This window comes from Diadema setosum, chromosome 6 (assembly GCF_964275005.1).
Source record: "Diadema setosum chromosome 6, eeDiaSeto1, whole genome shotgun sequence".
In the NCBI taxonomy this organism is placed as follows: domain Eukaryota; kingdom Metazoa; phylum Echinodermata; class Echinoidea; order Diadematoida; family Diadematidae; genus Diadema; species Diadema setosum.
This window is the reverse complement of record NC_092690.1, coordinates 13,609,730-13,621,842: the sequence shown is the minus strand read 5'-3', so window position 1 is coordinate 13,621,842 and position 12,113 is coordinate 13,609,730. Positions and strand designations below refer to the sequence as shown.

The window sequence follows — 12,113 nt, the reverse complement described above, 5'->3', positions numbered from 1 at the left end:
AAAAAGACACATACTGGAAAACATATTGCGTCAACAGGCTGAATTGCTGTTTGTACTTTTAAGCAAAATTACACTGAATAACACACTGAAAACTTTGAGGCATTAATATAAAACAATCGATAATATATGGACTTAACCGTATGTACAAGCTAAAATCAATCGATGTGTGAAAATATTATATACACAGAAAAAATGAAACATAAATCTGGTTTCTGATTTCCTTGGATGTTTTACAACAGCAAAAAAAAAAAAAAATCATTCTCAGTATAGGCGCGGTCAGACTGGCAAAACTTCGAGATCTTAAAGATCGAGAACTTAATCTTTTCGATCTTTTGCCAGTCTGTTCGCACCTATTGTGATATGAACCAAAAAGTTAGAAAAAAGATATATAATCTACTAAGTAACCAACTCATCCTAACACTTCCCATTCTGCATTAGTTGTGCAGTAACAAAAAATAGCAAAGGATAGTAACAAAAATGAGAACAATGAAGGGCGAGTTAAAGAATATAGAAAATGGAAGTTTAAAGGGAAGATAAACCCCAGAACAATGTGGATTGAGTGAAAGCAGCAACATTAGTAGAACACATCAGTGAAAGTTTGAAGAAAATCGGACAATCGATGCAAAAGTTATGAATTTTTAAAGTTTTGGTGTTGGAACCGCTGGATGAGGAGACTACTAGAGGTTATGACGTATGAGTGGACTACAATATCAAGAAAATATAAAGAAAATACTACAAAAATCCATTTTTCATGAAAATTACAAATTCCATCAACTTGATATTGACATATGTTAAGGGTAGCAATTATTCCCCCTGCTTTCTGAAAGCGGTTGGTCCACTGCTCTTTCATAATTCTAGAAAAGTGAATTTTTGTTGAATATCCTTTATATTTTCTTTGTATTGTTGTCCACTCATACGTCATATCCTCTAGTAGTCTCCTCATCCAGCGGTTCCAACACCAAAACTTTAAAAAGTCATAACTTTTGCATCGATTGTCCAATTTTTCTCAAACTTTCACTGATGTGTTCTACTAATGTTGCTGCTTTCACTCAATCCACATTGCTCTTTGGGTTTACCTTCCCTTTAAGAGGGGTAGATGTCTTTAAAAAATCGATGTGATAGCCCTTCTCTATTATCCCCTGATAAAGATTTGCTCACTCTGTGCCTCCTCTTCCTTATTAAAGGTAAAGTTTGCCATTGGGACCAGTTTAGATTTAAAAAAAAATGTTCGAGTCATCACATTTGATGCGTGTATGTATCAGTTGTATCATATAACATCCTATCTACCATTAAAAAATCTCACAATACATGTAAAGTAATGGAGACACATATTTTGATTGTCGATGTGATCTGGGAATAAATTCGATTTTTTTCTCTCCCCTTAACCTGTCATCTATCGCAGAAACATTCGCCTTGCGCGTAGGCGATACCATCAATATCACATCACCGAACTACCCCGGGAACTTTGAACCAAACCAGTACTATGTCTACATTCTTCAAACGAACGTTGGTGGCAGGATCGAGGTAAATGCCAGACAAGATCCAGACTGGGGACCGAAATTGTTATACTTTTCAAATGAAATTATCCTGACTGAGGAATGAACTTTCAAAACTAGCAGAAATTCCAGCAAGTTTATCTATATTTTCTGTGATTTTCAGGATGTTTTATAACCCCGTTTCATTTTTTTTTTAGTAGTCCATAAAGAAATCTGCGGATGAAAAGTTACATACTCCCCCTTTTTTGTTATGATTCTCTGGCAGGATTTCGTCGCGAGAAATGTACCATTTTTTATAGGGAGGCATAAGGTAGCCTACATGTGCCGCCTTTAACCCTGAATGGGGGCCGGGCGGCGGGTATGATGAACTGCATGTAACAGCGATCATTAAAACACATCTTTATTTCGGGGAAATGGTTGACTGTTGAACGAAGAAACCATTAGAATAATCGAAGAAGAGTAAACTCTCTTGGTCACAAGTTAAAGATCTCCCGAAGCTAGATGCTGACGATGAAGATGTCGACTAGACAATAACCGTCTGCAGCATGTTATATCCCCCGATCTCTTCATCGGGGATAAAGTCGTTTAAATTTACTGCAATTTCATCAACGCATTCATTATAGGGCCTATGTTATGAAAAGGTAAAGATTGCACGCTCACGGACAAATAGTAGTCTTGCGATATTAATGCCCTTTGTAGTTGTCAATTAATATCACATTCGATCCATTGCTGCCTTTGTCAATGTTTGTAAATTCTAGCTTAGCATCTCCGAGTTTGAAGTTGAGATCGGCGGTTTTCTCACCATCGGCAACGGGGATGACCCGACCAACTTCAACGCGGCCCTGATCACCTACCAGTACAACAGCAACCCGACTAGTGTGACGTCAGATAGTTTCATCATGTGGGTCGAGATTCACAGTGGGTCGCACGGCTTTGGTCGATTCTTTGCAACGGCTGTTGCCACAAGTCTAGGTAATAGTATGTCTAAAAAGTATTTTAAACTTGAAACTGGTGGATGTATTTAGCTTAACTCGTCTTGTCTTTATGCAGTCTTGACTGCAGATTTTTGTTTTAATCATTAGGTCGATGTTTAAAGATAGTGCATATCAACAAACAAACACCCCAAAATAAAATAGGCTCACTAAAAATTTGTATATTCAAATGGGAACGATAAATAATAGAATAAAATCAGGGGTGGTTATTATTATGTCCTATATTCACGAACCAGTCTTCGACATTCACGGAGATGTTCTTATAAAGATAAGTCCTATACTATAAGTTGTGATGGATTAAATACTACTAAGAAATCCTGCATACCGCTCCTGTTTAACTTGATTATTATATGTTTTGTATTTCAGGAAAGTCTTAAAAGTTGTTAGGCTACCAAATAGAGGCATTTATATACTCATGCAAAACGCCAGTTGTATACCATAAAGATACAATATGCCATTCATATAGTGCCCGTATGCGTATAGCCCTGGTTACGCCAATTAATAACTTATTGAATGTTTCACAGGAGGGATGCTATTAAAGGTGTACAAATCGGGTGTGCCCACGTATAAAAAGATAAGAAGACCTTCTAATATCATCTACTTTATGACCTTGGACCATAGTATACGCAACATTTTGTTTTGGTTTGTGGCATGGGGCTCAAGTCAGAGGTGTTTTATGTGCTACCCATCCGCTAGTGGGTACAGCATATTGTGTGGAAGCGACACCCACCCTGCACCGCTCCCACGAGACCAAGCAATTGCAGATCTATGAAAATGAGAAATGGTTGGATCAGTGAAGGTTGTTTATACTTTGTGTTTGACGTGCCACGCCCATTTTCATGTCTCTATACCGCTCTCCCCATGCACTCTCTGACATCTCACCCACTTAAGTGATGGTAGGGCCTATAGTTTTGGTTGAGATGGGGGTTCAGATTTTAACTTTTTGTAAGATGATTGTGAATTACTTATGAATATAGAACAGCACACAATTCTGAGCAGAATTCAAAGTTTATTTAATGAAATTCAGCTCTGAAGTGGCTGATAATAGGTATATAATATCCAAACACAAGGTAAAACAGAGTGATCCTAATGAAATTAGGTGGGTCCAACTTTTTATTATAGAACCGCTCTGTTTATGGATATCTCAGCCATTTCAAAACCGATTAAAAAAAAAAAAACACCACACACACCATGCACAAAATGTTGAATTCCTCTTACAGAACTGGTGTATGCTCTCTCATAGTCCACAAGAGGTTGTTCATTTACCCCCCCCCCCTAAAGGGGTTTGAAATCTGAAACCCCTTCTCAACCAATGAACTATAGGCCTACTCATTCCATCAATTTTACCATGACTGTAATCTGTGGAAAATTAAAGGTACCTCTGTTGGACCTGCCGTACTCCCCATTCCGTTGTTGCTATCTCGGATTGAATTAGATTCTTGACGATGTTACAATATTGTAAGACAATGTCACCCCCCCCCCCCCCCCGACAAATTTAAAAATTTGTCTTAAATTGATTAAATCGCAAAGTCTCCATCTTTTCTACCCCAATTGACGTTAGTATGGAGAAGATAATAGGTATAATGTAACTATCTCCATCTCATTATCATTTCACACGTTATTCGTCATGTAGGGGCTATGGTTGGTCTGCCGGGTTTTCTGTATCATTGTCGTCGAGTGATATCTTGATGGGAGGAGGAATATACTATAAACCTGTCTACAGCGGCCACCCAAGGGAGATGGAAAAAAAGTGGTCGTTGTAGACAGGTGGCCGTTATAGACCATGGCATTTCTCTTGGGGGATTGCGTTTCGTGGCTGCAAACGGCGGATGGTCGCTATAGACGGTGGTCGATCGCTTTAGACAGGTTTGACTGTACTGTTTCCACCTTCCGGAGCCGGGTGATAAGGGTGTGGTCAAAGAGGTTGTATTAATGAACCTCTTCGGGTGTGTGGTACATGCGCGGTGGGAAAGTGCGTTCTTCTCAATTCACTTTTCTATCCAATGCATTTATACACCAATGTCCCTCCTCTCCATCGGGGTCATGATCGTCGATTCGTCCGCCGCGCTCGCGCGGTATATATCTCTCGCTCTGATTACTTTATGAACATTAACACGAACCCAGAGGCAGCCTACGTTGTTTGGTAATTCGAGCTGGTAGACATTTACATTGGTTTTCTGGTTTTCTGGTTTTCATTTTTATCCTTCAGTTCTTAGTACCGGTCAGCAGAGGCTTTTCTCGACACTCCGGAACTGCACTAGTGTTCGCAGAAAATAATCTAGAAAACTACAGGCCTAAATAATTTCTATTCTCAAATGTTTGGGCCGCCGCCGTAGCCAGCTAGTGAAGTGTTCGGGTGAGCTTCAGCCCGCCCGAAGTCTGGCTCCGCGATCCTCTCCCTCACTCGATCTGGCCGGTATCCTGACTGCTTCCTCAGGGGCGCGGCCTGTTAGCTGTGGCTTGTTGTCACTTGTAGACATCTACCGCCAATAACTCACTGGAATAGCACTCAATTGTCTCGCATCTCTAAAGCTTTAGGATCAACTATTCCTTTGCTATGACTTTTAACTCCCGGGTTTATCTTCATTCTCGATCGGAATTTAGAGTGTGAGCCTGACCAGTACCAGTGTCCAGAGAGGTGCATCCCGGGGTCTTTCCAGTGTGATGTGTGGCACGACTGTAATTACGGAGAAGATGAGCTGGAATGCGGACATGGTAACAAGTCTACAGGTAAAATAGGGGCTCATCTCCTTTAAATATAAAGTTGTTTATACCAAACGCCCAAATGAAAGAGTAGATGCATGGCCTGGTGAGCATGCAGTTGCCTATACAGCCATTCATGCAATCACGCCTTTTAAAACAAAATCTTTTCCTCTTACAAACCCAGTAAGGCTACATCCGGAGTTTTTATTGCAGTGGCAGATCCAGAGGGGGCCCACCGGGCACGAGCCTTGATGTATTTTTTTTTTTTTTTCTGCCCCTAAAATGCCCAGTAAAATGAGCTTAAAGGTAGGGGATACCTTTTACAGAACTCCCAAAATGCAGCAAAACATTAAATATGAACCTCAGGGGACTTGTTTAGGCCACTGCTTAGAAATTTGGAAGTCAACAGTAATCTACAATTTGAATAATGCACAAAACTCAACTACTCAGTAGTTCTGTGTGTCAGCCACACTTAAGCCTTTTTGTTGCAGTCTTTTGTATTTTTTATCTTATAAACACAAATCTAAAAGTATAAGAGCTGATGTAATAACATATAGAGTGTGTGGCAAGAATGTATATAGAAATGTTTGTAAGTTTTGATGAACTTTATTCACAAAATATACATGATGGACACACATGCAGTGCATGGGTCTGCAAAGGTAGCCTAGTAATGTACTGGAATTTACGGTGAGCCCCGAAAAGAATTCAATTCGAAATCTAACGGTCAATAAAAATGTACTAAATGTTACCTTCCACTTTCAATACTTTATGGGAGTTTCTAAAATGATACTCTCTTCAACATACCACTGTGTTTATACAACTCGTCATTTAAGGCATGCAAATGGGATTCCCTACCTTTAAGAAGCAAGCACAATTCATGTTCATGTGACTACGACTAGTGATAGTGTATTCATTTGTGACTGGAATGTAATCATATATAATGAAATGGTGTGTACACCCCCCCCCCCCCCATGCTAAGAAGATTCTGTGGCCCCTGCTTAATGCATGCCTAACTCTGCTGTAATCATAAATATTTGCAGTATATTATAGTACGAAGTGGTTCATTTCAGAGGTTATAATGTGCACAAACTTGTTCTTTGCAGTCAATCAGTGTGGTGAAAATTGTAGAACTTGACTAACAGATATAATAGTAAATAAGAGTGCCCTTGCTGAGAGTGATTACCTTTATGATCGATATACATTGTGGACCAAAGCTGTTACCAGTTGGTACTTGTTTTCAATGTACATTACCATGCTAGTTGCAAAATCTGAAGATGGGTTGCTCTTTTTCGAGAATTTGATAGTTGCATAACATCTGGATTTTTTTTTTCTCTTGTGCAGACTTCATCCTCAGCAGTAATACACAAGTCACATTTTCATCCCCGAACTTCCCCGCGCCGTACGTGGGCAGCTTCTACTCTACCTACTGGACGTTTACAGCCGACGTCGAGGGTGACTTCGTCATCCACTTCGTGTTCCACCCCTACAACATCAGCGACACCTCGCACATTGCGTTTGGCAGTGGCCTGGACTTCTCTAACCAGTCGTCCCTGTTTAACCTGGCCATTGGACGCACAGATCTCCACAATGTCTACTCGCCTGGCAAACTGGCGTGGGTTACCTTCCTCAACGGCTGGAGCGAGGAGGCCTACCCAGGGTTCTCGGCTACGGCCATGGTGCAGCCTGCTGATGGTAAGGTCTTTGAGGTGCAATGCTGCCCATCGCTGGTAGCAACTGGGCGGTTCCTATGCTCATCAAACTATGTGGATTTCAGAATCTTGTATGGATTTGGATAAAGAAAGTGATAAGAACTGTGCAGTTGTTGTTTGTGCAGGAGGCGGATGTGTTTTACATTGTTTCATAGCCCATTTTAGGCGATGAATTTCTATAGGCTCCTCTGGTCTTGTGTTTGACCATCTTTGAAAAGGTTGTTTTGAATCTGAAACCATTTGGTATAAAAATGCATTGATCCCTCCCTGATGTAGTACACAGTATGCAAACAAATTTCAGATTTTGAAAAGTGGCTTAAAAAAAAATGTCTTTCACAAGTATTCACACTGCAATTTAGAGTTTTTTCAGACTACAAAGTTTGTGGCAAAGCTGGTGGAATTGGTAGGATTAGTAGGATGTATCCATCTCTCATTTGTGGAACAGTCAACAGTCCACTGTGCCCTCCATCCCTCCATTATAAGTTCACTGCAGCGTGTAGCACATATGTAAACTGTTACTTTTCGTCTCATCATAAAACCCCCCACCAAACCATCTCAACACAATGTTTTGTTTTGTTTTGTTTCTTTCATTCAAAAGTCAAAGTGTGCTGAATGAGATTCTATGCTTGAGAATGATGAATGACTCATATGAGTTTTATATGTTTCTAACCCATCTTTAGAATAATTGATGGAAAGTCTGGCATGGAGAGATACCATTTTTGAGAAGAGGGCCTTTAAAGTTCTACAGGGTTTATGGCGCATTGAGTCACAATTCAATGTGATATGTGTGGAACAAAAAGAGCATATTTAAACTCCATGACAAATGTAAAGGGTAACCAGATTAACCAATGAGCACCATTCTATTAATGCATATTGTACATATGTCCAGGTATGAAAGCTAATGCAGACTTTTAGTAGGTTGGTTTAACTATTTTTATTCCTTCTGTCACATATCCTGTGTGGGGAAAATGAAGGAATCCATCTTGAGATAAAACAACACCAACAAGAAAAAAAAAAGAAATTTGGGTATACTGGAAAGTCTTTAAACCGTAATCACACTTTGCTCAAGTTTAGCATTCCAAACTTCAAATGTAGGTAATTAGAACAAAGGGTACCAAGTAACTCTGTCAAGAAATCTCCCAAACCAAGAATATGCTGAGATAGCCTGAAATGATATGTGTAAATCCGTTGATGTTGACTAGCTGATTTTGCTATAATACACATTTCCCATAGACACCTGCCGAAGTATACTCATAGGTTTCGACAGGTTAAGGTTTGACTGGAAAAGCATGCTGTGAGACTTGTGGTGAGTTTTGCAATTTAGGGACAGTATAGACACACCCACTCGTCACCCTATGTGGCTTTCTTTACCCCCCCCCCCCCCCCCAGCTGTTCCCCCTATGCCATCGGGCTGCACCAGGGATCAGTATGACTGTGGGGACGGGGGCCAGTGCATCCCTGGGGAGTATCAGTGCGACGACATCCACGACTGCTTCAATGAGGGCAGAGACGAACAGTTTTGTGGTAAGTTCAGGGCCCACCCCCGGGCCCTACATAATTTCTTTTTAATCACTTGCCTGGATGGGCACTGTCAAACTTTCAGTCTTCCATACACGAAGCCTCGGAAGAATCCTTCGAATTTTCTGGCCTGACAAGATATCTAATGAAGAATTGCCCTCCAAATGTAATCTAGAAGACATGAGTACTATTGTTCTGAGACGAAGATGGAAATGGATTGGGCATGTACTCAGGATGGATGCTCAAGATATCACTCATGTATATAGCACTTCACTGGACACCTGAAGGAGAGAGTAAGCGGGGACGTCCCAAGACCACCTGAAGAAGAACAGTGGAGGGAGAATTAAAGGGGTATTCCGGACGATTTTCATAATTTCACATCATGTAGTACATAAATCAACAGCTTAATGTATAGATTTGTAGAATTTATTATGGCTCTTGAGCAGAGAAACAGTACTTTCAAAAACCTTAAACAAATTACACTGAACAAAGATGATGACATAGGAGCCTCACATATCTCAGAAATGTAGCAGTGTAATTCCATTACAATACTGCATGCTTGCAAGCTCACCTGTGTATAATCTATGCATGCCTTCTTCTTTTGTTCTGCTTCCTTGAGCCACATCTCATGCATTCTTATGGTGAGGCTGCCATGTCATCATCCTTGTTCATTGCAATTTGTTAGAAATTTCGAAAACATTCTTATTTTTCATCCCAATTATTATAAATCCTGAAACTCTGTACCCAGTATAACTAATTTATATATGTTCAAATGTAAAAATTTGAAAATCATCCGGAGGTCTCCTTTAAAGGCCCCTAAACATACATGGGGATCTATCCAGAAACTCGCCCAGGACCGTCAGAAGTGGAGGATGTTCGTTGCTGCCCTACATGCCAATAGAAGCATATCGGGCAGTAAGTAAGTAAGTAAGTACTGGGTGGGCAAGCAGATGTTCGAATTGTTGCAGAACACTTGCCTGAGAAAGTCCCAAAATATAAGAAAATGATATAGGAAATCACTTGAAAGTCAAGGGCTTGATATTAAACATAATCATTTGAATAAACAGCACATATTGATCCACACTCACATTGGGGTAACAAACTTGGCTTGATTGAATGTTGGTGTTGCATTGTAATGGGGCTTCTTCAAGTGTTGGAAGTTGCAAGTGTTGGAAAGTTGCTGAAATGAAATGAAAGCGTGTTGCATTATGTAAAACTGTCATTGTCATTGGGCTTCTGTATTGTTGACTTCGTGGGTTTGAAGGGGGAAAAGTGATAAAAAAGGTGGCATCAAAACTTTTCGCTCTCCCAATTTGGACAAGCATGTTTTTCTCATTGTTTCAAAACACTTGCCCGACTTTGACTTTGACTTGCCCTGGGCAATCGGGCAAGCACTTATATAGCACCTTGACGTTGTGAATATTACATTGTGTGATGAGTGCACACAACTCGGCCTTGATTTCATAAAAATAGAAATGCTTGTGACCCATTTTGCGTGCCAACAGACACCCAATAATGTATGCACGTCATCAGGTACATGTGCAAACCAGTGCAAGGAACACTTACTCTGCACTTGTTTAATCCCATGTCCAAAAACTATTAGATTGTAATGATTTAAACACCCATTATCAATCCTAGCAGACCAATGTGTTTTATGCCCTGCCAAAATGTAATAATTCTAATGGATGCCATACCGCCACAATACCTTTACAATAGGGAGCTTTAAATCAGCGACGCGAACATTAACCTGTTGAGGATGGACTATAGCACGCATTTCCCATAGACACCTGCCTGTATGCTCGGGATTCGTCTTCGACGGGTTTAGAGGAAAAAATAAATGTTCTCTGTATACTCAAGACCACTTATCAAAATCCATCTTGCGTCGTCTGAGTTTTCAAGACGGTTCATGGCCATATATTATTGTTAGCGTCCCCTCCAATTCACAACACAGCTACCCGATGCCAGTATGTTGAACAAGGCATGGGGGTGCTATTTTAGTTTGTATAGGCTGTGTCTTTGCGCAGTCTAAAGCCACTTTGCAACAAGACGCAGGGAGAGAGGAGAATGGTCAGTGCAACTGTCATCTTAACGTTAATGTCGCAGATCTAAAGCTTGCTAATGTCACTCTGCACATAAAAGGAGAAAAGGGATATGTGTACTGTTATTGAGAGCCAGTTTCCCCGAAGTTAACCTTAAATCTTTCACTCACCAGGGACTGTTACCACCTTACGTATCTTACAATGATGATTAGAGAGTGAACATTATGAATGCAATAAGGTTAACATATAAATAATTATTTAAGATGAGCCGAATTTGCTCTGACACACATTTCCCTTAGACACCATGCCAAGTGTACTCAGGACCATTGTTCAACAGGGTAAGAAAAATTGCAGCAAATTTGATTTTTTTTTTTGATCTGCTGCATTGTAGACTTCTGCACCCGCTTTCAGTTTGCGTGCCCCGAGAAGTGCATCCCTTCTTACTTCCGTTGCGACTTCTACCACGACTGTGTCAACGGAGAGGATGAACAGGGTTGCGGATGGGACGCCATCATTGGTGAGTTTGGGACCAGGTTTGTGATGTCGTCATGATGCTGGTAATGTAAACTTGGAATATTTTGAGGTGTGGATATTTTTTTTTTTTGAAGTTGGCCCAAAACTGTTAATCTAAATTGAGTATTTTTTTTTTTTTTTTTTTGGGGGGGGGGGGGGTGGAATGTTATAGTATGTATGGAAACCATGCTTGAAAATTTGAAACAAATCAAATTCACGGAAATTGGCCAAGTGTGAAATTTGAAATTGTGCAAAAGTTTCCACATTTGTAGTATTGAGATAGAACAGCCCTGGAGATGACTTGGTTTACATACCTATTGACCGATTCTGTGACGCGCTATGTGTATTTTTTGGCATGGGCGCAGCCATAGTGGGTGTATCAGCCGACCCCCCCTCCCCTCTCCCTACATTAGCACGCGCGCAGAATGAAAAGCTGCTTTAGCCAATAGGCGTCTCGTACTGAGTGCGCGAATTCTTGCTTAGTGCGCGAACCTTTGTTACAAGTGCGTGTAAACATGTTGCCCCGGGGTGGGGGAGAGCAGGGGGGGGGGGGGGGGGGGTCGGCTGATACACCCACTATGGCTGCGCCCTGTGCCATAAAATGTCTGCTGCCCTCAACGAACCCGAATTGGTCAATAAAATGACAAGGTGGTATGAAGTAATCAGTCCCTCATTACTGACATTGCTTAACCCTTTCTATGCCAGGGACTTTGGACAGTGTGTACAATGCTATGGGGTTTTCTGTGCCAATTGGCACTTAAAGCACACACTAGAGAATTACCTGTACCAAATGATATTCAGCAGTAAGAGATGACCGCTATTGGTCAGTCCACATTTCATGCCTCTTCATCATTACGGACTGGAAGAAAGGAATACGTAAAGCTATTTAATACTCGCACTCGCTTAACTTTGGCCCATTATACTTGAGATTGTTCTTAAAAGTGAGCTTCTCTGGAGTTAACTTCTGTAATATTCAAATGGAAAAGGGTTCAATGGATTGCATTGACAAAGCATGCTGTGTGCCATACACCTATACTTTAATATTTTGAGATGTTTAAATTTCCACAAATCTCATGAGTCTACTAATTTTCGTAAACACAATGAAATTGTAAGACGGAAAGATGGTACCCTAAACATTGGTTC

At 40.7% G+C, this 12,113-nt stretch overlaps 1 protein-coding gene across 1 annotated transcript in view; it reads left to right on the top strand.

Moving 5' to 3' along the window:
• LOC140229549 (uncharacterized) overlaps positions 1 to 12,113 on the top strand; it is a 92,110-nt gene that overhangs the window by 30,085 nt on the left and 49,912 nt on the right. Inside the window, exons 15-20 of the mRNA XM_072309796.1 lie at positions 1,403 to 1,524; positions 2,255 to 2,468; positions 5,093 to 5,218; positions 6,533 to 6,883; positions 8,290 to 8,424; positions 10,849 to 10,974. Of these exons, the coding sequence (XP_072165897.1) occupies positions 1,403 to 1,524; positions 2,255 to 2,468; positions 5,093 to 5,218; positions 6,533 to 6,883; positions 8,290 to 8,424; positions 10,849 to 10,974 (1,074 nt within the window). The remainder of the gene's footprint in view (positions 1 to 1,402; positions 1,525 to 2,254; positions 2,469 to 5,092; positions 5,219 to 6,532; positions 6,884 to 8,289; positions 8,425 to 10,848; positions 10,975 to 12,113) is intronic.